Raw genomic sequence first — 27,971 nt, forward strand, 5'->3', positions numbered from 1 at the left:
CGATTCCCAGCAGAAGCAGCTGCTCCACTGACCCTAAGGGGACATGGGGGCTGTGGAAAGGGGACAGAAGGGCTGCGCACGTCTGAGCCACGGTGGGATGCTGGCTTCCCGTGCCCAGGGTTCCCTGGGATGCATGGATGCTGCATCTGCATGTTCCACAGAGCAGGACGGCAGCACAAGAGCACAGCAGCTCCACAATAAACACATGTGTTTATAAATCCATTTCCCTGGCTTTATTAAATGTTCCACATATGTACACTTCAGAGATGAACCATTTACAGGGCTGCACATGCTGCCTCCTGCGGTCCTGGGCGGCAGGGAAGGTTCACACAACCTCTATGGACACAGAAAGCTGCAGGTGCCCCCGGCCTCGGCACCACTCTCTGCTTTTCCCGCGCTACAGACAATTAGAAAACCCGCAAACATGCAAACTGTAGAAAAATTGAAGCTGGCAGTGAAAAATAAAAAGAAACGTCTTCTTTCTGTGCATGTCACAGTTTGTTTCGTTCACTTTGACTCCCAATCCCAAGGAATGCTGTGTCAGGGGACGCAGGTTTAGCGGCTGCGAGGCCAGTGTTCTGTATTACACCCATGGCGCAGGGCAATTGCGGCTGCCCCGACGCCCCCTCTGCCAGCGACTCTTTGGAACAGGGTTGGTGCCGGGCGTGCTCCTGGCCGCAGGAGAGGAACCGTGGCACTGGGGCCAGCACCTGACAGGGGAACTATTCCTCCCCGTGTCCAAATAATTACTCTTCATTTTTAAAGGAACAAACCCAAAAAGCAAACCACCCGCCATCTCCAGGCCGATTGCAGGAGGGCACACGTTAAAGCAAGAACTCGGGTCTAAATTTCCCCCCAGAAACTGAAATCTCTGGGCCAAGTGTTAAAAAACAAAAGCAAATCCATGTTAAGACAACCCAGCAGGTTTATGTACGGGTTCGGTAGCTACATACTTGTCTTTTTCTTTAGAAATGGTCACATCGACGATGTAGAATCCAAAACATTTCTGCACAATAAAAACAGAAAACTATGGTACAAGTGAGGTAAAGAAAACGCAAAAATATTCACCCACGAGAGAGCTTCAGAAAATACCAACACAGTGATTCTTTTCCTTTTAAAAAAAGCACAAAACTTAGAAATGAACGGCATCGATGGCTATTGATCGGAGTGATCGCCTACCAATTTCCTACACCCACAAATCCACAGGGAATAATGGTCTCGGCCAACATTTACTTAAAAAATAACCCTTTCTGGATCCCAGGGCGCGGGGTCAGTGCTCACATTTCCATCAGATCCAAATCGGCATCCTCGAAGCCGTAGAAGGACTCAGTCTCGCTCTCCCCCTCGAAAAGCTGGTGGAGGATTTCTGGGTTTGCCGACTCCTCAGCTTGGGTCCGATCTGGGCCGGCGGCTGACACCTCCTCCGGCTGCTCCCCATTCAGCTTCAGCTGCTCCTCCAGGGAGGCGATCAGCTCCTCCTGCATGTCGCCATTGCGTGCGGGGGAGTTGGCCGTGCCGTCTGGCCCGGGCAGCACGCTGGCCACCAGGAAGGATTGCTGCACCAGCTCCGGGGAGTCACTGATCACCTGCAGCACCTCCGCCAGCCAGCACAGCACCAGCTGCAGGAGAATGTCCGAGTCGCAGGTGGAGTCTGCCATGTCCTTGGCTTGCTCCTTCCACTTTTTATGCAAAAAGTTTTTCACAGTCCTGTTTATACAAACATCCAGCGGTTGGATTTTGGAGCTGCAGCCGGCAGGGACCACAGCCGGCAGAGTGCTGGACGCGCTCAGCACGGAAAGTACTTCTTCCGAGAGGTGTGTTCGGTGGCAATCCAGCACCAGCATGCCTTTGCTGTTCTGGCACTCCGTGTGCTTCTGCCACACTCTGGATGACCACAACTCCACGACTTCATCGTCACTGTATCCGTTCTCCTTTGCTTCCAACATGATGGATTCTGGCACATTGGCAGGCTGTTGGACATGCCCCCTGTAGAAGACCAGCGTCGGGAGAACGCTTCCGTCCGCGAGGATGGTGAGGACGACGTCGCACCAGGGCTCCCCAGTCCCCACTGTCTGCAGAGCATTCTCCTTCCTGTCATCGCTGCTCAGCACCTCCATGTCGAGGAAGAGAGAGATTTCATCAATAGCTGCGATCATGGAGAGGGGCAGGTCCTGAGTGTGGATCTGCCGCTGCACAAACTCGATGAAGCAGCTGGCATTGTCCTCCACGTCCTTGGGAAGTGGGTGGGCCACCGCCCGCCGCGTGTGCGTGCTGAGGTTGTGCCGCAGCATGAACCGTACCGCCCACTCGTAGGAGATCTTGAAGCCACCTTCCAGGGATCGCCCAATCTTGGTGGCTTTCTGGAAGAGCGTCTCCTCGTTCACAGGCAGCTGCTGCTCCCGCTGCATCAGGACCCACTCTGCCAGCTTCTCCTCAGCCTCCAAGCTGAGGTACTTGCCCTCCGACAGGGACGCCAAGTTCTCCTCTTGGAAAGCCTGAAACCTTCGCAGCCAGCGCTTGATCCGCCGCTGCGGGTTCCGGAAATGCTCTGCAGCCTGTTCCGTGCTGCAGCACAAGGCAAACAGTACGACCCGCAGCTTTTTAACCGAGAGCTGCTCCTTTCTGCTTGCTGGCTCGGGCTCCTTGGTTGGTTGCTCATCCTCTGGGGCACCAATGTGTAAGCACTCCTCCGGACAGAGCAGGGGCCTCTCGTAGGCTGCTGGGGCCAGCTCGGCCTCCACGTCATCTTTTGCCAGCAAGACAGGCTTTGTTTTCACAGTAGCAGCTTTACTTGGGGAATATGCAGGGCAAGTGTTCTTCACGCTCTTGTCCTGGGGCTGGATGTGCCTTGAAGGGAGAGAACACAGGGCCTTAAAAGCGAGACAGCAAAGCTGCAGAGGGAAAACAAACAAAAACCCCAAACCAACCCCACCAATAAAGAGCTGATGGCAGAGAAGAGTTCACAAAGAGTTTACCTGGCATGTGACATCCAAGCAGGCGCTGCAAGAAAAACAAAACAACGAAAACATTTGTGGCTTAGCAGGCAAACAAGAATCAGCGCAAACAAATGAGCGCTCTTAGAAGAGGAGGCTGAGTCCCTCTGCTGCTCTGGAGCATCCCAATGTGCCATAGGAACCGCTAATTCTCATCCACCCATTCAAACCCAATCTCCTTCCACACCCCAGTCCTGTCCCACCCAAACTAAGAGTGAAAGCTGCTCCATCAGGCAGAGCCGTGCGCATTAGTTATGGCCACAGACAGCCAGCAAACCCTTGCATCCATTTAGAACAACCGGAGCGTGGTCAGGAAAGCTCAGCTTTCGCCGGATCTCCACAGGCAACCCATCCCAGTAATCCACAGCAAGTGTCTGGAGAGCCACTTCTGAGCCCCATTCAAATCCCAGTACGCATACCCGCCTGAGGCCTCTGGGTGTCAGGGAGGTACAAAGATGTCCCAGAGGAACAGAGGAACTCGCTGAAGCCCTTCTCATTGTCTCTCCCTGGGAAGATCTCTTGAGAACTGGACACAGCAGAGCTGAGCTCCCCCATCTCCATAACAATGGAGATTCATCCAGGCTAAGCTGCATTTTCTAAGAACCCAGGGCTGGGTGAGTGCTCAGCCCGATACTAAACATGGATGTATCTACCTGGTGTCAAAAAATGATTGTGTTTTACCCCGTATTGATTTTTGTGGCTTTTCTGCCCCACTTCAGACTCTTACCTCGGAGAATAATGTTACTGAACTCATGTGACGGATTGAAGACCAGGTGTTTGGCCATTGCATCACCCTCAGATGTCACAAAGAGACAGGAGGAACAAGACAGTTTCACACCACTGGAAGGGGCAAAAGGTAAAGAAAATGAGAAGTGAGCTCAGTATCAGACATGACACACGTCCATCCCCTCCAGTAAAACCAGGAAAGTCACCTACAGCACACACAGGCAGTGTCCCCACCCAAAACCTTAACTCCTGCTGGAAGGCAATGGAAGTCTCAACACATTGCCCTTAATTCAACCTACTTTCCTGCGTTGCAAGGAATAAACAGAGACTCTTCAACAGGATGGGCAAGGACAGAGCTGGAAGATCAGAACGTGAGTGCACACGAGATCCCCAGGTTATTAAAACAAAATATGTGATCCATTACCAGGCAGTGTAGTTCTTAAACAGAGACAGGTATTTGGGACTCTTCCGCGGAACGTGGTTGCTGCAAGACAAAAGAGTTTGTGGAACATTAGATTATTCCGGGTACTGAAGGAGCTACAAACCCACACAAAGCACAGCCCATTTGCAGAGAACCAGTCCTGGTTTCAATATTTTGTCTGCCAGTCTTGCATTCAAGGACATGAAAATTCCATGTCTAAATAAAACATTGTTCAATATTACTTACAAATGCTCAGATTCAGAAGGAACTGTCCTACCCTCTACTCCTGTGAAGGGAGGAGGGCAGAAGTTCCGCACAGACCGCAGCCACGTAGGAACGTGACAGGATCCCCTCCTTTTCTTAATGTTTAAATTATTGGATCTAAGATGAGAATTTTGCAAGAAATCCCATGAGCACTGGAAAGTGCCAGGTTTTGGCAGCAACATGTGGTCCACGTCATTAGCTACGACCCTGACAGCTTGGAATGAATCCTTCAGCTCTTGCACTGCTTCCTCATCTCGTCTGAAAGCCACTGCCCTGCCTGTGCTGATACAGAACACGTCCAGAGCCTTACAAACCACTGCAGGGACTGGAATTGCCCGATGCCCCTTTCTCAGAGCACAGACAGACACAGAGGTGCAACTGCATCCAGGCAGGAGGGACTCTTACGTACTTGATCATGTGGTTGGCATAAGCTCGGGAGCAGCAAGTGCTGTAGCGACACAGCGAGCAGTGCACGTAGGTAGGGAAGTGGTTCGGGAAATCGGGGATTTCAAAGCTGCACTCCAGACAAGTCTGCCTGCCCAGGACACTCCTGAAGAGAAGAGGGATGTTTTCGTTAGTGCCTGAATCGGTACCTCCAGAGTTACCGCAATCACCAGGACAGAGGGGAATTTAATAGCAGGTAAGATTTCAGAGACCTACAGCCCAGCTTCCCAGGGTGCCTCGGGGCCAGGCTGAACACCCCCTGCTCACTACAGCCAGGAGCATCCAATTAAAGAGTGGATAATAAATACAAGTAATTATAAATTTGGAAGACAAGGCAGTGGGATGTGATGGGCAGGAAGCCCTTCTGCTGGTGAAACACCCATTTCTCTAACAGCACCCAGCTGATTCAGTATTTCAGTTTTGCCTCAAGGGCTTTCATAACCTGACTTAATCTTGGGTTTAGGGGAGGTCAGGTTCTCTATACATAAAGTTTCCTTGGCAACGGCTACGACAGAGCTGCCTGGTGCCAAGGATCGCATTACCCCTCCCTGTGGCACTGAAAAAGCAACTACATTTCCCTAAAACCCTTTTTAGTTTGGAATTTAGCAAAATGCTCTGACATTTTTTTGACTGCTCTCTTCTGGACGTTCCTCTGGACGGGTGGGTACAGGAAGATGGGCTGGGGATCTGTAGACGACAGCGGAGCAGATTCGTGCCCAGCACCCTGCGCCATGTCATTGGAGGATATCGGCACTGTCCGCGGCTGCCCTCTGGATGCCCTGATCGTAACCTGCAGAGAACAGAATCACCCAGACCTTCTCAAAAAGGGCAGAACTGTTCAATCCTAATCCAGATTCCTCCATTCGGATCAGTCACTCAGAATCTCAGGGGAGAAAAGACAGCAGCTCCTGGGACACCATTGCTCTCAGCCAGGGAGGCAGCAGCATAAAGGGGACACAGTCTGTGAGCCCCAGAGGGGGCCAGACCACAGAAGAGCTCGACCTCTGGTGCATCACCCTCACCTCCTCTCCTTCATGCATTCTTTCTGTGTAGCAGATGATTATCTGGACACACAGCACAGACAGAACGGAAAGTGGTTTTCCATCCCAGCAAGTGTGGTTTTTGAGTGGCGCAGGTGAAGCAACCACCAGTTTTGCAGCACTTAATGAATCACAGAACCACAGAACAGTTTGGGTTGAAAGGGACTTCAAAGCCCATCCAGTCCCACCCCTTGCTACAGGCAGGGACACCTCCCACTTGATCAGGGCCTCCAAGCCCCATCCAACCTGGCCTTGAACCCCTCCAGGGATGGGGCAGCCACCATGGCTCTGGGCCAGGGCCTCCCCACCCTCACAAGAAAACATTTCTCCCTAAGATCTCATCACAATCTCCCCTCTTGCAGCTAAAAACCGTTCTCATCAGTCCTATCCCTGCACTCCCTGATCAAGAGCCCCTTCCCAGGTTTCCTGGAGCCCCTTTCAGGAAGCTGCTCTAAGGTCTTCCCTCAGCCTTCTCTCCTCCAGGCTGAACAACCCCAACTCTCTCTGCCTGTCCTCATACAGGAGGTGCTTCAGCCCTCACATCATCTCCGTGGCCTCCTCTGGACTTGCTCCAGCAGCTCCATGTCCCTCCACATACACCAATACAGAGGCCACGGGTGTTTCCTTAGGACACAGGGGACAGAGGCTGCTGGTAACTCAGATTCCTTACCTTGGTTCCAGGTTTCAAACCTTCTAACTGTTTGGGCTTTCGGAAAGTTTTGTGGTGCTGCAGCTTGTGTTCAATTTTATCCTTGGCAAACAGGAACTGGAGTCTGCATTTGTTGCAGTGGTAAACACTCTTCTTCTAAAGCAAAAGCAGACAAAATGTATTTTTTATTTTAGAGAAAGAGAAGTCATTTTATTGAAAAAATGAAAATGCAAAAGAAAAAAAAACACCTTCCCCCTCTTTGAAGCCAAAGGGAGCCCCATTTTTCACAAATGATGCTTATTCTGTGCATACAGAATTATTTATTACCTGAGATAAAAAAAATTAACCCAACCAAATCAAGCCTACTGTGGGCTCAATGACTGCATGAAGCAAACAGTCCATCAAAAAGCGTTGTCCTGCTAAGGAACAACGATCTGTGCTGCTCCCAAACGAGTAATGCTGCTTCTCTTTGGCACAATCCCTACAAAAAGTCCGGAATGACAGCATGCAAATCACATTTGATATGGTGTGAATACAGCATCGGCTAAAACCCCTCTTTCATCCCTGTTTTCTTTCTTTCTGTTTTTATTCCAAGCAAATACTCAGCTAATCCCACACTATCCATCCACTGAATCTCTGTGGAGAGGGAAGCGCCTCGAGCAGAACGAGATGACTGGCCACGGTACCTGGTGCCTCATGAAGTGCTGCTGGAAGGCATTGCCGTTCTTGAAGACTTTGAGGCAGTAGGGGCAGAGCAGGTGCCGCGTGTCTTCGTGGATCATTCGGAAATGGCTGTCCACTTCAGAATAGAGAGAGGAACGGTACTGGCAGACCTACAGGATCAGAGGAAAAATGTTAACTGACAAACAAGGACTGGTCTCACACCCACCACCACAATGCTGGAGGCCTGGAGCTGCTTATCAGTGGAGCTGAGAAGCCAGGTCCTGAAGAACCTGCTGGCTTATCCCAACTACAGTGCGTGTTCAGAGTAGACTGGAGAAACGGATTTGAACAACTTATATAGAAAGGAAATGGTGATGATTCAAACTCCAGATCCAAGAAAAAAAGGGAGACACACTCAAAGCAAAGCAACTGGAATATCCTGAAGAGCAGTTTATCCAGGGCCTATATGAAATGCAGAATTTAGAGCATAATCTGCTTTAACCCAACATATTTTACAAGTTTCTTCCCTGATTTTTCTTCTTGGGAGGGACGGTGTTAGGACTGCAGGGTGGAGAGGACACACGGAGTCAATGCGAGCACAAAGCTCATGGCAACAGAATGTCAAGAAAAGGCATCAGACAGGCAACCAATCTCATCTGTGCCAGAGTGGCAACTCCTCCCAGGCATAGTAATCGCCTGCAGGCCCTGAGTGGGAATGGGACTAAACAAGCATCAATCCAGCTTCAGAGTGCTGGGATCTGGTGGGAAACATCCACCTCCCAATGCTTCCCTCACAGTCATTGGACTTCTCCAAGTCCATGCCTGGGAAGAAACGCAGTGGGGTCCACAGCCCTGTTCCACAGTCCGTCTGGTCTGGCCTCCCACAAGCCACGCACTGAAAGACGCCAGATCTCCTCCTGTTCCAGTGCCCACTGATGAAACTCAGCCCCTAAACTGCTTTCATACCTGACAAACGTAGGGCATCTCCCCGGGCTTGTGGGTGTCCTTCATGTGCTGCAGGAACATGGGCTCGCTCTCAAACGCCCACTCACAGATCTTGCATTTTGCTGTGAAACAAAGGAAAAGCAGGTAACACCCAGGGGACAAAAACCCATAACGAGTTTCTTTGGTCCCTTAAAACAAAACCAACTCCCCCAAAACAAGCTCAGAACTCTCTGAATTGGGGAGACAACACAATATATTCCGAGAGGTTTCCGAACGGCAGAAAAACTTCTCTTACACAAAACAGCAGGCACAGAGGCCCCTAACGAAGGAACTTTGAGTAATTTCAGATCAAATGCCACCCTGCTGACAAGCTCAATTCCACTCTGACATCATTATTGAACTCAAGCTTTAAAACACTCTTGACAAGAAGTTTGCAGAATCATAGCTTGGATGAATTTTCTGGTGGTCCACAGAACAAACACACTGAGGGTCAAGGCAGGACAGACACTGCTTCCTTGACAGATCCACAGGGATTAAGAGACAGAACCTAAACAACAGCAAACACAACTTACTAGTGGACTCATAGGGGCTGTGGACGTTCTCCAGATGGCACTGCAGCTGGAATGGCGTGGAGAACTGCCGGTAACAATGCTGGCAGATGGTGTGGACATCAACCTCCCCATTCTGCTGGTCCAGCTCCACGTGGTGCTTCATGTGGTTCATGAACCTTTGGGAGGTGAGGAGAGAGTGCATGAACAGAAACGCAGGCAGTTTGCACCTGTAACCCTGAATGCACTATGGACGCTACAAAAGTTTTTCTAATTGCATTGATACGTTTCCTTCTTGCTCTTCCCATCAAAAATAAGCAAAATCCCCTTTTATCTGGCCACCTCCCACTCTTCAAGTCCAGGGGAAGTGGGAGAACAGCTTTAGCAGCACAGGGGCTGTGCTACTCATTTTGAGCATTCCAGCCCCAACCACGTGTTTCACTAATGATGACAAAACATTTCAACTTGCAAGACAAACCAGCAGTCCAGTTGCAGCCGAACACCACAGCAGCCTGCTCAGAATACAGTGTTTAATACAAAAATTCCCTCCTTCTGTTTAAAAAGCATTGAGTAAAGATGCAAAGAGCAGCTCTTCAAGAATAATTACTTCCTATTACCCAGTAAGACTAGTGATGAGCAAAGGAAGAGTTCTATGCTGAAGAACAGGAATATAATTATTCCAACCACACAGCCTTCTTACAGCGTCTTCCTTGCCTGACCTGTAGGATGATGGGCAAATCTCTCCCTTTTGCACTTCAGTGCTGTCTTAAGCTACAACACAGGGAAGCTGCAGACCGACGCTTATACCTCATTTTCACTTCTGCAGATGAGAGGTGTTCAGAACCCTGCTGAGCGTGTGTGGGGCATTGTGCACCCCACTTACCGTATGTTGTTCTTTAGCCTCTTGGTGCAATGCGGACACCGGAAGGAAGTTGGAACTTTGGGGAAGTTCAGCAGCTGGCTCACTTTGCCGCCATCTCTGCCGTAGTAGAAATCATCCACCAACATAATGAGCTTACTTTGGGATGAGTCAACTACGCTTTCACTCGGCTCCGGAACTTTAGCAGGCGGGGACAGTGCAGGGATAGGGATAGAAGAGGGAGGCGAAGCAATAGCCGTTGTTTTTTCTGGAGAGGGAGGCTTTGCAGACTGAATATTTGGTTCAGATTCTACAGGCTTTCTTTTCTTGAGGAATTCAACCATCTCAGGGCAACAGTACTGGAAGGAGAACAAAACCAACAAACCCACACACACATCAGAGTGTACCTAGGAAGAACTAAAAACGCTGTTAAACAGAGACTAACCAGCACTAAGTAAAGGCAGAAGAACTCTCAGAAACTCTTGAATAAAGAGCAATGCCGAGTCAATACCAAATGTTCTGGTTTGAGTGTTTAGGGATGCATAAGAGCAGAAGTCAAATTTATCTCCTGGCACCAAGAGGACACAAAGGCGAGGATACTGTGGAAGGACTTCCAAAGGCCCATCCTTCCCTGTCTCCTAGTTACGTTCTTCCCTGTTGAAGCCTCTGACCTGGGAAGACCTGTTCTTCGCACTACATTAACTGTACCTGTTGCCCATCCTGGAAGGGTTACTTACACACATGTGTCCTCTTAAAGCTTCAGTGACTCGGAACTGTGCATCGCACCTCGGGCAGACCTTCCTGCCACCATCTTGCAAATCGAAGGTGGGAATAGGGGATGAACTGACTGTGGGAAAAACAGACAAAAATGATAATTCTTATACTTCATCCCAAATCTAGGCAGTCTTTTTGGCATCTGGGAATACTTTGGTTTCAAAAGCTGCACTTTCAATGACTAACAAGACTAAAAGAGGCCATGTCATAGGAAGGTGCTTTCTTTGGAGGAAGAGAACCGAAGATTTCATCCCTTTGCCTCCTTGCACAGAGCACGGGTGTACATTTCAAGCTCGTAGCATGCACACCAATAATTCCAAATGAAAAACAATGCAGGCAAGCAAACATCCACAAACAAAATACAACCACTGGATAACAGTGGGCCAATAACAAAGCTGAAGAAGCTAATGGCCAAGCTTTTCAAGTGCTTGTCCCTGTCTCTCCAGAGGAGTAACTCGTGACAGTTCAGCAACCTCCATCATGCTCAGACAGCTGCTGCCGCCCATACCTTTTGATGACGATGACGACGACGACTCTGACATGTTGGATCTCTGGGATCCATGCACAGGGCTGCTGTTGGAAACTACCAATGGGCCAGGGCTCTGTCCTAATGAGGGAACGGTATTCAGGGTGTTCACCAGCTTCGCAACCTCATTGCTGTTCTCGCCGCTCACTCCAGGTCTCTTCACTGTCACAAAGCTTGCAATACTCACTGCCAACGGAACGGATCAAGGAATCAGTACAATCAGATCCACAGCGCAAATTCCACCCCATCCCGTGTGCCTTGTCTCTTGTTCTTCTACCTTGAAGCTTCACCGAAGACAACCCAACTACCAGTGATGCTGTCCAGCTGCGCAAAGGCTGGCAGGATTGGGAAAGGGAATTAATTTCCCATACCTTCCAGATCACACTCTAAGATATGAGGTGTGTCCTGCCATGAACTCAATGGGACACTGATTGGCACACAAATCTGCCACTGAAAGCTAAAAATAACCTGATTACTTGCTGGGTGAAGACGTACCTTTTCTCTTTTTAAGCAGTCTGTCTCTATTCTCGAGCAATCATTTCACTAACAAATTCAGCCAACATTAGAAAAAGCACCACAGCTAGTGTAAACTTCACCTTTCAAATCCACAAGTGATTTTAACAACAGGATTTTTCACTTTTGGGGAGTTCTAATCGATGGTGTCAGATTCCCAAGCCAAACTGATATGGTGGCAGGATTATACCATTTTCACATAGGTAAGGGTGATGAAGTGGGAGTCACTGATAGAGGCAAAGACAGAACCCAGGAGCTCTGTCCCAGTTCCAGCTGAGATTGGGTTCATTTTCTCCCTCAGAGCTGGTGCAACGCTGTGTTTGGATTCTGCATGAGAACAGTGCTCATAACACACCATGTTTACAGGTGTTGCCATGTGATGCTTACACCAAGCCAAGGACTTCCCACCTTCTCATGCTCTGCTGGTGAGCAGGCACACAAGAAGCTGGGATGACGCTCGGCCAGGACACTGACCAAAGCGGCCAAAGGCATGTTCCATCCCATCTGATGTCACGCCCAGTATGTAACTGGCGGCAAGGAACTTGACAGGGCAGGATGGCTGCTTGGGAATGGGCTGGGCATCAGCCAGCAGTGGCAAGCCACTGCATCGTGCATCACTATTTTTGCACACTCTTATTATCTCTCCCTTCGCTCTCCTAGTAAACTCTTCTGCCTCAACTTACCAATTCTACATTTTTTGCCCTCAATTCTCTCCCCAGTCCCACCAGGGAGAGGGAAGAGCGAGCAGGCAGCTGCCTGCTGGTCAAAACCAGGATCGACACAGCCCTTTTCTGTTGTCTTTTGACACCCAGTATCCCCACAGCCAAACAAGGAGAGCTGTCTGACTCCCTCCGCAGAAACCGCAGCCATTCCAATGCCACAGCCGGCACCACGGTTACTCCAACCCCACTGCAACTCCTGACTCAACTCCTGCCTTTCAGCTGCCATGCCAAACGTTTGAGGATCAAATCAGACAGTGCCACATGCTTGAGCACTCTGGCTTCTCCATGGCGAGTCTTACCTAATTTGGGGTTAGTAGCTTGACTGGCCTGCCCTGGCTGCGGCACAGTTAACTGTCCCAGTGCTGCTGGCTGCGTCGCAGTAGGAGTTGTGGAGGTGCTGGGAGTGGACTTACTTTGCTGTTGTGCCTGGGACTGTGGAACAGTGCTCCGAATGGTTAGCGTGGCCGGAATGACTGTAGTGAAAGTGTTGGTGGTGGGTCGGACCGGCATGGTTGTACCGGGTCTCACCTGGGCCATTTGAGAGAACACCTGAGGAACGCCAACCGCTGGTTTAACAAACTGGGTACCTGGGGCTTCAGAACAAATGAACAAACAGGGCAGATCAAGGAATCGAATCCATCCTTTGCACACCAACACTCCAACACAATCCATCTCTAACACTGCTGAGTTCCCAGAACTCCTGCTAATTGCAGTGGAAGTTTTAGAAGTTCAATGCATTAATTTTACTTCACAAGCAGACTAAAGATGAACATGGATACAGACTGAGTGAAGATAGTATTGACAACTTTTTTTTTTTTACTGTACTGACAACTTTTTTTAGGTGGAATTTTCCAAAAGGCCCAAATTTAGCCCAAGCTTATGAGCATAAATCCCACCAGCTTCCACAGGGCTCACAGTCCTTCCCACTAGGCCCACCAGAAACTCCTGAGGCTTCAAATGGATGGACAAGGGTGATCCCACAGCTGCATATCAGTTTAGGACACGAGGCCCCGAGGATTTGCTCTGAGGAGAGTGAAAGGCGACTAATTGCCAGACTTGTTGCCCTGCTGCAAGGCAGGTGCCGCTGCTCCATGGATCATTAGTCCTTCTGCCAGCACATGACGTGGTCTGGTAGCAGAAACTGCTGCTAGAAAACTCACCGCTGGGGTGAGGCACGGGTTCCAAGCAGCTGGGGAGTACCAGTACAGCATGGGGAGATTGAGAGGGAGAAGAAGGGGTGCTTATGGCTAGGATCTTGCAGTTAAATTAAGTGAGGAGGCTGGATTATACAGTGTGCTTCGGGGCCGGTGTTCCCTTCAGCTGGAAGTCTCCTACACTGCAAAGTGGTTTGTTACCATGATCAAAGGGTTTGTCCTTACTGCTCTGCCGCAAAACAACAGCCACAAGCAGGGACAAATCTCACCCACCACAGAGCTGACCCCCCTCTTTAGAGGCCCTGGACATACAGGTGAAACACAGATACCAAATATGATACCTGTTTTAGCCCTTGGAAATCTAAGGACACAACCGTGGCTTTGGTTTTGGTGCTCACCTGGGACAAGGGTGATGGGCCGAACTGTCTGCCCTTGCTGCACGTTCAGAACAATTCCCACTTGGTTCATCGTGTTCTGAACAGGCCTCACGTTTCTCACGGGAAACCCCTGCAGTCAAACAGCACCATTACTGTTAACAGACAGATCACAACTGCAGCACTTCAACTCTGAGCTTCCTACCCTAAAAATCAAATAAACAAAGTAAAATCCCCCTAACATTGCATCTCCAGACCCAGCCACAAGGCCACACTGCTCTCAGTCAGTGCCTGCCCAGCAGCAGGGCAACCCTCCCCAGGCTCTACAACATTCTGACACACGGCCTCCACCTCACCCTCTCCTTCCCAAAGCACCTACAGAAAACTTCTCCCAGGCCTTAAACGATTTATAAACCCATATTGGAAGCAGAGGCGGTTCCCTGGGAGAAAAAACATTGTAGCATACAAAGACAAATCTTTAAATTCACTTTTCTGTTTTCAAAAGCACGAACACTGGCAAACATGGGCACTCGTTCTTCAGGAGCGCTTCTCCAGGGAAATGCTTGAAGAAGCCAGTGGACACAAAACATTACCTGTACGCTTCCCAAGAAAATAAAACTAAGCAGTTAGATATGCAGCGAATCAAATTCTGGCAGTGTGGATGGACTCACCTGCAGCAGGAAGCCAGGCATGACTGCAAGGCTGCGAGCAAGAGCCAGCAGGAAGCCCAGCAGCCCTGCGCCGGCTCCACAGAACCTGCTGCTAGGTGGAACCCAGCCAATTCCCTCCACTGATTCCCCTACAAATCAACTGGGAACACAGCCTGCTTCCAAACAAAGCTATTCCTAATCTACAGGAATTAAAACCCAAACCCCAACAGATTTCAGCTCAAGTGTAACGGAAGCACACAAGAACAACTGAAACAGGCATCTGGTTATCCCTTAACACAGAGCAGTCTGCCAGGGACGGGTGCTCACCTGGGTGGTTATGAAGATGGGCTGGCTGGGCACTGGGGAATTGGTGACGTGGTTGGCGTTCTGCATGATCTGCACGGGCCGCAGGACCGGCTGCGTAACCATCGCGCCCAGGCCCGAGGCAGGGTTCTGGGCGAGGATGAGTGGCTGCCCACTCTGCTGCACCAGGGGGTTGCCGGCTGCAAGAAAGGGGCACAGTGAGAGTCACACCTGTGTGGTACAACGGCTGCTGCTCCTGGCACACACTCAGCTGCAACTGCACATATCAGCAGTTGAATGCATTTGCCAGAGCACACTTTAAACGTAAACTTGTGACGATATCCAATCCTACTACACATTGTTTTCATATTCCTATTTAGGCAGGGATTCCAACTGCCTAGGAATGCAGTAGTCCCATCTCTTCGCCTTGAGCAACCTCAGACCGATCATTCTGGCTCCTGCAAGAGCCACCACAACGCAAGAAAACACCTTTTCCACTGCTGGCACCACTGGGCAAACTCCCCCTGAACCACTGCAACCCCTGCACAGGACGGGCACCAGAGGTAGAGCAACACCGAACATTTCCAAATGGCACTGGCAATCACGGACCACCAGGAACACCGGAGCCTGCTGAGGGTGTCAATGCACCAGGACCAGGGAGCACAGGAATTCTGGAGTAATGTAGCTACTGTCAGCATCCTCAAGCAGAGAGGAGACCATGGGACTGGGCCGGCACAGCGTGGCACAGACAAACTGCAGCATTAAGAGACTGAGGACATCCGGAGCACCTTGCAGTCTGGACCCACGCTCTGGGTCGTGAGAATACCTTAGAATGGCTCAAAGTGTGGTTTCTCTTGACTCAAAAGGGAAATGTCCTGCTTCAAAAGACACTTAAGATGGGAAAGAAGCAGTAGTTTCACCCACTAAGCTTAATACTGCCCAATTGTGAAGTGTTTCACACAAGTTCTTTGCTATGACAGCACGTTCTGCTATCACAAACGACCAGGTCACTGCACCTTGGCGAGATCCCATGTAAGCCCAGCCTGATGCTCCATGTGGGTGCTCCCAACCAGCTCCAACAGAAGTAAAACCACTCAGCTTAACACATCTGCAGGGGATTTACACCAAGGGACTGTGTTCGGTATTCGCCTGTTTGGCAGTAACTGGCACTTTCCGTGGAGCAGCAGCACCTCAATTCCCTGCAGTTGTGCTGACGCACCTGTCAGGGAGCTCTGACACCGGTGCTACCCACCACAGCACCCTGAGGGAATTGCCTAATGGCAATTAGGCAAATGTCGGACTCTATGTCCGACACGGATGTCCTGCTTACCGCTACGGCTGCCCAGTAACTCCACCAGGAAGGTCTGTCCTCAGGCACACACCACCTCATGATGCGTTGACTCCCAACATCCCATGGCCATTGCCAGAGGTTCCTATTGCTCTCCCTTACCAGCAGATGAAGGAGTTCTCCTACTGCCTTGTGAGCTGTGAACCATATGGATCAGGCTGCAACCAGCAAAACTGTTCAGTTACTAGAGAACAGCAAATTCTGCCTCTCCTGGCGCCTCCCCTTCTTGTAAGGTTTTCCTCTGCACAGTTGCCCAAGGGTTGTCTGTGACCACCAACCGCCCCCACGGAAAGCCACACTAACCAGCTCCTGGCCATTCCAGCTCGCAGTGGCCCCACAGACACTCGCTGGGGGTCTGTGTCCTTCAGCCAAGATCCCGTTGTCCCACAGGTGCTCCTGGTTCCATCAGCTCTCACTGGCCAACCACAGCGGGTTTGCAGTGTTTGCACAGAACAAGGAATTCACACCAGGAATGCTGCCCAGTCACTCCTGGCAACCTGGGGCCAGTGTGGCACAAAACAACAACCAAAGGAAGCTTCCGTCTACCACTGCTATTTGCTGGCAACCGAGAGCAATGCAAGACAGCTCCTGTGCTCTTCAAATCCATTCCCAGAAAGCCTCCTAGGTTGAGCCCTGCTCCAAGAAAAGGCATATCCTTCACAACATGGGAAGTACTGGGAATGGAGCAGCTTCTGCCGTAAGGCCACTCCCTGGGTGAAGGGGTGACCAAGCCTGATGGCATAGTACCCATATCACTTTTCTGTCAGTGCTTTTATGGATACAAGAACTCCACAGAAATAGGGAGATGCACATCTGACATCAGCTCTGCAGGCAGACGGAATAGCACAACGAATCAGTCTGAGTGGGACATGGGTAGAGCTAAAAGCTACCAAAGGAAACAAGGAAAGCAAAAATTAGGCCAAGCGTCACTTAAAATATATTCAGCTTTCAGTAATTTTTCCTTTTATGTCCCAGTAATTTGAGGCATTTTGTAACTAATCCACAGGGAAAAACATAGATCCAGCAGAAAGAAGGAAAGAGGTAAGGTACGAGATGTTCCATCTTTAGTTTGGAAATCCTGTTTCTGGACTTTTGGATGTCATTTCCATCTGGCCCAGCCAACACGGTCACTCTGGTCACAGGAGAATGGTTGTTTGTGTTTATTACCATTAAAGAATCCAACATGTTCACTAATGTGTGATCTTGAAAGGTCGATATTTACCAACACAGACACTGTTATTTAAGAAAAGGAGAAATCTGAGGCCTCCAGGCTTTCTCACGAGCGAGTTACACCCTACAGGGGAGAAAATACTCAACCTAAAACTCCAACAAACCTGCACCCGGGGAGAACGGGCAGATTTAACAGGTCTTTTTCAGCCCCAGCTTGTAAATCTTCTTAATTAATGTAAAACAAAATGCAAGCTGACAGCCATGAGCATAAAAACAGATTGCTGCAAGCTGCGACGACTCCAAATGTGGCTCATTGCATGAGCGTTCCACAGTCATGGCTTTGGCTGGGCTGTGACCCGCGGTTACTGGGCCATGAGGGGCTGTGGGGACGGAGGAGGCGACAGACATCCTCATGGTGCTTCACCGCTCAAAATCCCCACTGGCAGCAGGTCAAGGATTCCCTGCAAGTCGAAGGCACAGCACGGGAGCTGGGAGCAACCTGGTGAACACATCCCTCGGGAATGAAGGGCCGTGCTCTAGGCTGAAGAGTTTTGCTTGCATTGGTGGTGAAGTTTCAGGGCCAAACCATCCTCTGCTGCAGCACCACCAGCAGTCGCTCCTTACCTCCGCAGGATTCCCACTCCAGCATCTCAGAACCACACAAACATGACCCACAACACCGGCAGCCACTCTTCATCCACACGGAGTGCATCTCCACTCCAGCAGATCAGAAACACACAAACACAACCCTGAATACCAGCTCACCCTGCCACACGCAGCCCGCACTGCGATGGGGAGCGCTTTGCTTCCAAAACACCAACCCAACCAGCCAGGCTGCCAGGTAATAAATCCTGCCTATTTGGAAAGCAAACACATTCTGCGTCCGGAAACATCAATTCCCTCCCTGTTCTCCTTGAAAGCAACCCCATCGAGAAGCTCAAGATGTCCCAGCAGCCTAAGGACATCTCTCTGACCAAGCGCCACTCAAGAAGTTCTGCAGACCCTCCCTGTCAAGGAGACCTGCTCTGCAGGGCAGAAACCACTCCCAACAAGCGGCACAAGAGAAGAATCATGGAATCATAAGGTTGGGAAAGCCCTTTAAGATCATTCAGTCCGACCATCACCTGCCAGCACATGCCATTTGCAGAAAATAGGCACAAGAAAAAAACCAACTGAAACTGGTTCTAGCTCATGATGGACTGAAGACGTAATGATGAACCAGCATTCAGTCTCAATGGATGTCAGGTAAGTCACGGGAAATACAATTCCTCAACCCAAGACCTGGCTCCTCACTCATTTCAAACTCAGAAAGACTCAGAGTTCATCAACGGAGAGCACTGAGATGTCCTGAAGCACCTTGTCAGAGAACATGCATCACGTACCACATAAAGCATCAATTCTCTGCTTTCAGGGAACTCCTGCCTTGACTGTAGGACACGACAAACCCTGACAGAGCTCCCTTCTCATTTTCAAACAGGCTGCTCTTTCCAGCATTGGGAAACCTTCACTTCTCCTGCACAGAGTTCAACTCCCAAACTCTGACTCCCAGGTTCCAGGCCCCACCATTTGAGAGCTCCATCCGTAACTCCAGACACCAGAGATTCTCACGTCACTCATTAACAGGTTTTCGCTGTCAAGTACAACTGGATAGGACAGAACCAACCTCTGCCATTTCCCTTCCATTTTAACACTAGTAACAGGAATAATTCAAGACTAAACCAGCTCATTACCCGTAGCAGTTTTATCAACTGAGTTATAATCCTCAACAACAGAATCTTCAATCACATCACTGATTTTCTGCCATGGCTCCAGCTCCTCCTCCTCACATTCCATAAACAGGTCCGTGTCCGCCATCCTGCAAAGGGAAAAAGAGAAACCTTTATTGGAAAACTGTGTTTTGTCAGGTGGTAAAGGTCTCGTTCTAAGAAAAATTCACCCAGAAATATGAACATTTTTATCTCCTGGCGTCCCAAAGGTAAAAAAAGGACTCCACATCCTCACCTTCCTGGAGCAGGGAATGTGACAAACAATCACCAACCAGCTCGAAGGAATGAAAAGTGAAGGAGGTTTCTGTGATGAGATCCACAGTTATTGGTTTTCAAACCAACCAAATGTTCCTGTGATCTCTGGAGCAGAGCACCCGATTCACCTCTCCCACCACACTCAGTGCTGGGGAAAACCACCATCATAGAACCATAGTCATGGAATAGGTTGGGTTGGAGGAGACCTCAAAGCCCACTCAGTTCCAACCCCTGCCAGAGGCAGGGACACCTCCCACTGGATCAGGGGCTCCAGGCCCCATCCAGCCTGGCCTTGAACACATCCAGGGACGGGGCAGACATCAGACAATTCCAGCTTCTTCCCTCTCTCCTTGTGAGCACATCTCTCCCATTCTTGCCAGCCATTGCTAAAAATCCTATCTTGACCATGCGCCTGTGAAACTGGGAAGCGGGAACACAGGTAATTCCGTACGTTTATCCCTGCTGGTAGAATGACATTTAACCCTACAATCTGCAGTGTTACTTTTTATTCCACTCTTTAGATCTCTTCCTTCTGTTTGCTTTTCCGAGCACCGCTGATCCAGAACATGAGGTTTTATGGCACTGCCCACAGTGAAAGTCAGGTGTATTTTCTCCCGGGGCTGCCTCTAACCCAGACCTCAGGGACGTACAAGCCTGTGTTTGTTGAAGTGGAGTTCAATTAAACACTCAGTCCATCAAGCCAGAATTAAAGCCAGGATGCTTCACAATTACACAGCCTCGGGGGTCCCACAGGAGATCCGGGAGGTGGGCAAGCAGCCACCAAAGGCCTGCAAAAAGCTGATGGTCACTGGTATCACTGGGGTCGGACCAGCAGTTAGACATTGGCAACCACGCTCCAACAGCTCGCCAGCCTGGCAGGAGCTTTCTTCCAGACCTCAGTTTGTTCCATTTCAGGATCTGGCTGTTTCCAAGCTTCACTCGCAAGTGATGCTGATGGAAATTTTTGATTCTCCTTAACAATATATTTAAGAGCCTTTAGCCAATACGGCTGATGGGAGCAGCTCTGCTGCACTGCAATGGCTGGCTTTGGGAACATGTGGAACTCCAGCTCCATATGCTCTGGGACAGGCAGGTCTGTGAGCGAGCACGGACAGCGGAGGGAGGCCGGGTGGATCACCCGTCCCACCAGAACAGCCCAGACTCCCTTTCTTACGGCATCGTGTGATCCAGGAACTGCAAACACACAACCAGGTGTGTCTGCCCCACTCCAAAACAGCAAGCGTGCTGTGGTTGTCGACAATGAGGCTTCTGCTACAGGAGGTCATTAAATACTCCTGGAAGGGTTAATTCTTCACCTTGCTGAACACATAAACCATCACTGATAAATACAACCCAGACACAATCACCCCAACTTCCCATTCAAATTCCTGCTCCTGAATACTGCACCAAGCAGAGGCTGTTTACACATCCCCACTGAAGTTCTCAGAGACGAGGGCCTAAAACTTGGCTGATTTATAGCAAAATATCTCGTAAACAATGAGAAAAAACAGTTGGCAAAGAAACAAAAAATCAAGCCTGTTGTCGAATTACATGAGCGTATTTAATAAAAGCAGAGTATTGTAGTAATCTTAATAAGGAATTAACCAAGTGTGTTGCATTAAGCATGGCAAAACCCCCATTCTCCATGGCACCACCGCCTGCATGCTTCAAAGGCCTCACTACTTCTTCATTCCCATAAAACCTGCAGCGCGGAAGCAATTTTATTAGCCTCCTCTCAGAGGTGGGAAAGGGAGCGCGGTGAAATCCAGTGAGGGCAAAGCTTCCAGGAGCAGCAAAGGAGCTCAGGCAGGAATAAACCTAGAGGTGCCCAGATTTAAGCACAAACTAACATTTCCTCCTGTTCTGTTATTAAAAAAAAAAAAAAAAAAGAAAAGACAAAGTCATTCCTGAAGGACAAATGGGAAACAAACTGATTCCTAGGAACAGAGCTGTAAGGTACAGGCTGATGATAGGGATCTGCTTAGCAGAGGAAAGCAGGAATCTAAGAGCCTTAAATGTTATTTTCTCTACCTGTTAACTTTTTTACAATTACAAGACCTTAGCGAAAAACAGCAAAATCCGATGTGGCATACACCAAGATCTTGAAAGGATTGCCGTCATGGCTGATCAATGCCTGCAGATTTATGATTTCCAACATTCATCCTTCAAGGAAACATCTAGAAAAGAACCCCCTGAAGCCTCTCGGACAAAGCTGCTCTGACGCCGACAGCAGAAACTATTTGTCTGGAATCATATTACTCCGTGCCGGACAAGGAGCAGCGCCTTCCCGCTGCAGCGATGGGTGGGCTATAAATAGCCAGGATAAATAACCTGCTCTATTAATTACAGCGCACACACATGGGCCTGCCTGGGGGCTGGAGAGATGGGGAAGCCTCTGCACACATTGTAAAAAATATATATTATTCAACACCTCCCAATTATTCAGGAGATGGGAAGACAAAATGCTGCGGAGTCAGTAGTTACAAGCCTCCTCTGACACTCGCTCACATTATGCGCAGAGCATTTCATCTCTCCTATCAGCTGCACGGAGAAAATGTCTCCTTGCGTCTAGAGTGTAACAGCTTTGTTTTTCCAAGCTTTGATCTTGAATATTTTTGTGTGTAAGGAGCCTTTGCTCAATAAAATGATTAATCCCGCTGATAAACACTCCGCATTTAGCTCTTCAGCGTGGGGCTGGCAGATGCCTGGTGGAGAATATGGATGCCAAATGATTTACAAAATAAATGACAAAGTGTTCCAGAGACACAGCGTGAAATGAGCCCCGCGGAGAGAAAGCCTTCAGCTGGAAACGGGACAGGACCCTCTGGGAAGAGCCAGGATCCATCGGCCTTGCACAACCAACCGACAAAGCTGCAGGATGCAGCCCCTGGATCTGCTGTCAGCCAACATGGTTCACGCTTGCGGCTGCCGTACAGGGGAAGGGCCAACAGCCGCCAGACGTTGGCATCGGCCACCAAACCCCGGCAAAGGCGGCTGACCATGTGGTTGCATTCCCTGACCAACAGGATGGCCACCGCTAGTGCAAAGCTGGCAACAAGGAGGTTTTATTTGATGGGGCCATCAGGAGAAGAGGAGAAACCCGGTTCTCCCCTGCATCTCACGGCCAACAAAATAAACTCTCCCTTGTAATCTCAATGGAAATCTGGAATCTCTGATCTGATTGCGTTCTTTTATCAATGAGCCGCTTCCACACAGATGGCAGATCTAACCCCTGCGGGCTGCTGTGATTCCTCAAGAGAAGACTGAAGGGGTCGAAAGGATGAACCCCGCCATCTCTGCGTTGGGAGACCACAGCCACTGTCAGTCCTCACACTCAGACTGGCTTCCCTGCCGAAGCAAGGTGCCCAACAACAGACTCACTAGCGCAGCACAAGTTTTAACCGGCCACCCCACTGCCTCAGCAATGCAGGTGGAGAGGAGCTGGCCCTGTGTGTTTCCCATTACCCAAGGCACCTGTGGACGGCAGGTTTTCCAGGCCAGCTACAGCCCACGGCAGCTGTGGCTCCTGTCGGGATCTCCAGGCTGTGTATTTGGTTTCATTCCCAGCTTGGTATTGTCTGACACCAAGCAAACAATTTCTGACACGCATGCTATACACACGCTTCTCTGGAAAAACGACTTCAAATTAACTATTCATTCAGTGTTCCTCAAAACTTCACACGATGGTATGCACTGCTCTTGCTAGAGAAGCTTCGCTTTAAGGCTTTTATTTAAAATAAAGTATAAATACATCGGTACTCATCAGGGCACTGCCAACGGCCCAGATTCTGCCTCCTGGGTGAAATTGCTGGCACTGCTCTCAGCCTTGAAGGCACACAAGAAGGGCAGGAATAAACAGGCACCCCAAGATGCTGCCAGCTTCGTACAGCACAAAGCAGACTTCTGCTGCAAGATGGAACCAAGAGGAGGGACAGGGACCAGTGAGCACTGTCTGACAGGGACAGGGACCACCACCCTCCCTAAGGCAGTACGGACAAAGCCACGGATCTAAATAACTGGCAAACGAGGAGGAGTTCATCAGCCCTGCGTGGATGAAATGAAGAAGCAGAACCCAGCAACCTCCGCTCCTACCTCCCGCTCCCCTCGAGCTCCTTCTCTTGCCTTTCCCTGGATAGGAAGGAACTCCAGGGCAAACATTCATGCTCCGACCATCACAAATTCAGTCACCTTCAATAACAGACACCCTAATCCTAAAGGATCTCACCAAGCCCTCACAAATCCCCAATTAAAGCCTTATTCCCTTTCCAAGAGAGAATATGCGTCTCCATGTGAGTTCACAGTGCAAACCTCAAGTGACTCCACAGCGAGAACCAACCCCAGCACCAGCACAGGGCGCTAACTCACAGGATTTTCTCTTTTCTAAAGGGAAGCCTCCCACCCACGCTCCCAACCAACCACCAGCGGGGAAGGTGAGGAAACAGTTCACAAACTCTAAAGATGGGCCTTGCATCTCCCAAAGTCTTTTAGCATAAGGGTGGCTCCAGTGAACCCTTGCACAGCACTTCTGCCTTATTCCAGTACCTGGAACAGAGCAGTTTGGGACAGAGCCGGCACTAAGCACCCAGAACAAGGAGTGAATCCCTGCCACGCATCTGTGCGGGGAACCTCCACAACAGGCTCCACAAGAGACGATACTGAAGGCAGGAGGAAACACCAGGGCAAAACACATCCTCCCGACACCCTGAAATGCTGGGAACGTGGTCATTCTGCCCCACGGCAAAGGCAGCAAGAGTTGTGCACAGACTACAGCCCAGATTATGTCTTGAGCACCAAGTGTATGAACTTCCCTCACCCTTCCTGCCCCGGGTCTGTCAGCTGTAGCACCAGGCTAGATTTGCTGCTGTGGATGCAGTCCCAGTACGGTTACAATGCTATCCATACCCCAGTCCTTTCCAAAAGTACATATTCGTAATTAATTGACTCTGACATGTTCTTCACTGCTATAGAAACATGGAACAACCTCCTACCCTCCTGACAGTCCAGAAGAGAAAACTGAGCTGTAAGACCAAGGGTCTGTCTTTAGAAGACCAGCAAATAAGCCTGAGGAGATGATTCAACGTGTGCTCCAGGACAGAAACCAATGCATAAATCAAATTCTCTCATCCGGGTTCTCCTTCTGAATGGTCATTTTTCTCTATTCCATCTTCCAAGGGTGAATGCGCAGCCTCAACACAACTGCCATCTCGTTACTTATTTTCTTGCTTATTTCAATAACGTGTACTCAACTGCAAGGGACAGATGCTAACTTTAAGAACCCAGAGACCTGACAAGGTGCGATTAAATGCAAATGAATCCTACGATCAAGGTTCCTGCTGTCAGACATGTGGCAACCCCTGCCCTAAGAGAGAAAGAACGCTCTTCAGCAGCTTTTAACAAGCTGGCACAGCCAAAAGCTGATACAATCTGAGTGGTGAAACACGCGCTGGATGATGGTTTCATCACTGTTTACATGGTGATTCGTCAGGAGTGATGGCTCCGGAAGAGGGGAGGCAAAAGCACAGCGCAGGCAAACGCCAGGGTTCAATAGTCACATCCTTCAGGGCAAGGTAAATTTACTCCTTGTTGACGGATGTGGTTGGCTCAGCTTTGCTGGACACTAAGCTTATTTCCAGGGCACGTTACCTTTCCTACAAATGCCATCATTTAAAGTCCTACACGTTTTAATAAAGTCTTTGAAGTATGTGATGCCTGCTAATTACAATCTATTATTACACACTCAATTATGATGATCATTATCTACTTTGAAGTTTGAGCTGTAGAGCGATAAAAACAAACCGCTTTCTGAGTCTCTGCAGCCTGGTGCCAATGCTTCTGGTGCCTTTTGTGGGCATGGGGCTGTGGTGAAGCTTCCAGAGGGCAGAAGCGCGTCTGGAGCCACGCTTCCACCACCAGCTCTTTGACGAGGAGACAGCATGGAGAGCTCTGCTTGTGCCAGCGTGGGTGTGGAAGTCTGCTTGCACAGAGACAGCTGGAGGTTCTCTGGTCTCCAAGGGATGGTGCACACCAAAAGTGTAACCGTACGTATCCACAAAGACCAGAGCAAGCATAAGGGACATCCGCAGAACCCTGCACCGGGATGGAGCTTAGAGCCACAGCAGAGAGAGCACTTCAGACAGGCAGCCCTGCAGGATGGCCTTACACACACAGATAAATACAACTGAAAAAGATGTGCACACTGGCAGCTTGGCTTCACCTTCAAGGATAAGAATTGCAGCAACTTGAAGCTATGAGTCTACGAAGAGTAGGAACAATGTGCAACTCCCATATCGTGGCAAAGCATTCCCTCAAAGGAGCAACAGATCCCCCCAGTCCCTCACTCCTGCCCCAGTTGGCATCTTAGTGACAGCCGCAACTGCTGCCAAGTCAATAAAAACAAAGCTGTGAGTGTTGTCATGGGTTGTGTGCATTCTGGAAGGGTGCTGGGCAGCAGGATCCGTGCCTCTCTGTCTCCACACGTGCTTTAGGCCACATCCCAGCCAAGAAGAAACAACAGGCAGCGAGGATGTCCCAGTGCAGGAGCCTGGGCTCCCCAAACACTCAGAAAAGCGAGACCACCACTGATTTGGGACACACCTAGACACGAGCATCAGCCATGGGCTTCCTGCATGAAGTCTTTCATGGAGCCCAGAAGAGCCTGCTACACCGAATTCCTGACCCGGCAATGAGGCAGGCAAGCAGGAACATGATGCTTTGTGGAGAGAGCTCTGACCAAGGGAGCGAGCAATCCAAGATTCCTTGTCAGCGCAAGTGGATGGGCAGGCCAGGAAGCAGAGGCAGGGAATCCAAACAAGAGGGCTGGGAACTGGAGGGAGAGGGCTGGCAATCCAAGCAAAAGGGAAGGGCATCAGAGTGAGAGGCACAGGAATCCAAGCAAGAGGGCTGAAAATCAGAGTGAGACGCATAGGAATCTGAGCGAGAGGGCCTCCATGCTCAGGGAAACAAACGGAAAAGAGCAGCTCCCCTCTACACCTGCTCAGCTACACTGGTAGAGCCCCTCCATGGGGCTGGCAGGAGGGACCCCTCATCACCGCAAGACACCAAGAGGAGGGCACTGAGCACAGGGCGAGCAGCCCCCAACCCAAGGCAGCTGTTGAGAGGGTCTGGCAAGCCCAGAGCCACTAAAGCCCAGGGGAAAGGGAGCCACACTGGGAAGGTGGGGAGCAAGCAGGACAAGGAGGGGTCCTCGCTCTCCACAGGGGTGAAGGAAACCCCCACTCAGTGCTCACTGCCCTGAAAAGGGGCACAAAGAGCATTTCTCCACAGGAGCCCCTGGAACATCCCCCACTTCAGTAACAATAACCCCAAAAACGGGGTAGGGCAGTCATTTCCATAGAATGATAGAATAGTTTGTGTTGGAAGGGACCCTAGAGATCATCCAGTTCTAACACCCCGCCATGGGCAGGGACACCTCCCACTGGATCACGGGATACAAGCCCCATCCAACCTGGCCTTGAACCCCTCCAGGGATGGGGCAGTCACAGCTTCCCTGGGCAGCCTGTCCCAGGGCCTCTCCACTCAGAGTGAGGAAATTCCTCTTTACGTCCAATCTAAATCTGTCCCTCTCCAGTTTATCCCCATTCCTCCTCGTCCTATCACTCCAAGCCTTTGTGAACAGCCCCTCCCCAGCTTTCTTGTAGCCCCTTCAGGTATAGGAAGGTCCCTCTAAGGTCTCCTCGGAGCCTTCTCTTCTCCAGGCTGAACAACCCCAACTCTCTCAGCCTGTCCTTGTATGGGAGGTGCTCCAGCCCTCTGACCATCCTTGTAGCCTCCTCTGGCCCCGTTCCAACAGCTCCATTTCCTTCGTCTGCTGAGGATTTCAGAACTGGACACAATCCTCCAGATGAGGTCTCAAAAAGAGACATAAAATTTTGCCACAGAAGCCCCCGGAACCCTCCCCTCAGCCTGAACTGCCCCTCTAGAGGCAGAAGAGGGGTTTTTCTTCCCACAGAAGCCCCTGAAACACCCCCCTCAGCGTTATAACCCCCCAAAACGAGGACGAGGGGGTGTTTCTCCAGAGCAGCCCCTAAAGGCTTCCCCCCACCATTGTGGTGGCTAATAAAGAGAGAGGGAAAATAATCCCCGTGCCTAACATGGCCGCCCACCAAGAGGACGGGGAGGCGCGGCGGGGCGAGGCGGCCGCCCCCTCCCCAGGGATGGCGGCAGGGAGGGGTGGGGGGGGGTGTATTGGGAAGGGACTTTTTTGGCGGGCGGAGGGAGCAGCCAGGACCGCCTCACAGGCGCCCCTGCGCGGGGGGGGGGGGGGGGGGGGGGGGGGAAGGGGCGCGAATCCCTCCGCCCACCCGTGCGCAAGGGGCGCGCGCACGGATCCCTCCGCCCGGCGTCGGGGAGCTGGGGAGGGCGCGCGCGCGCGGTGTGTGATCCGCCCTCTACCGTATCCCTCCACCCGCCGCCCCCCGCGTATCCCTCCGCCCGTACAGAGCGGCCGCCGCGACTCCTCCCCATACCCCGCCTCCTCCTCCCCCGCCGCCGCCGCTTTGTGTCCACCGCGCGCAGCCCCCACTCCTTCCTCCCCCCGCTGGTTCGATCCGGTTCCAACTCCCCCTTCCTCCTCCTCCTCCTCCTCCTTTTCCCCCGACCCGAGCCGCCTCACCTGCCGCCTCCGCCGCGCTGTCCCCGCCGCCGCCGCTCGCTCCTAACGGGTCCCGCCGCGCTGCGGGCGAGGCCGCCGGCAGGGGAGGGCAGGTGGCATCAGCGGAGGAGGAGGAGGGATGGATGCCCGTCCCCTCTCTGCGTGCGCCTCCCTCCCACCCCCCCCACCCCTACCCCGCGGGAGAGAAAAAAGAGCGCCTGGCGGGCTGATACACGCGAGAGGCGCCCACATA

The 27,971-nt window shown here is 50.8% G+C and overlaps 1 protein-coding gene across 3 annotated transcripts; it reads right to left on the bottom strand.

The window, feature by feature from the left end:
• Positions 1-218: 218 nt before the first annotated feature.
• POGZ (pogo transposable element derived with ZNF domain) lies at positions 219-27,971 on the bottom strand. Of its 3 annotated transcripts, none has more exons than XM_069878530.1 (18): positions 27,740-27,971; positions 18,817-18,941; positions 14,593-14,768; positions 13,640-13,748; positions 12,387-12,680; positions 10,835-11,038; positions 10,290-10,399; positions 9,577-9,911; positions 8,718-8,872; positions 8,167-8,267; positions 7,224-7,370; positions 6,559-6,690; positions 5,469-5,638; positions 4,814-4,954; positions 4,144-4,203; positions 3,721-3,833; positions 2,976-3,000; positions 219-2,847 (listed from the first exon to the last, which is right to left on the bottom strand). In XM_069878530.1, exons 2-18 carry the CDS (start codon positions 18,938-18,940, stop codon positions 1,278-1,280), a joined length of 3,966 nt encoding a protein of 1,321 aa, XP_069734631.1. In that variant the 5' UTR covers position 18,941; positions 27,740-27,971; the 3' UTR covers positions 219-1,277. The 3 variants fall into 3 exon arrangements, with proteins under 3 accessions (XP_069734631.1, XP_069734629.1, XP_069734632.1); XM_069878528.1 differs by having other exon boundaries at positions 6,559-6,693; positions 27,740-27,970; XM_069878531.1 differs by having other exon boundaries at positions 6,559-6,693; positions 12,501-12,680; positions 27,740-27,968.

The sequence above is a fragment of the Phaenicophaeus curvirostris genome, chromosome 29 (assembly GCF_032191515.1).
Source record: "Phaenicophaeus curvirostris isolate KB17595 chromosome 29, BPBGC_Pcur_1.0, whole genome shotgun sequence".
In the NCBI taxonomy this organism is placed as follows: domain Eukaryota; kingdom Metazoa; phylum Chordata; class Aves; order Cuculiformes; family Cuculidae; genus Phaenicophaeus; species Phaenicophaeus curvirostris.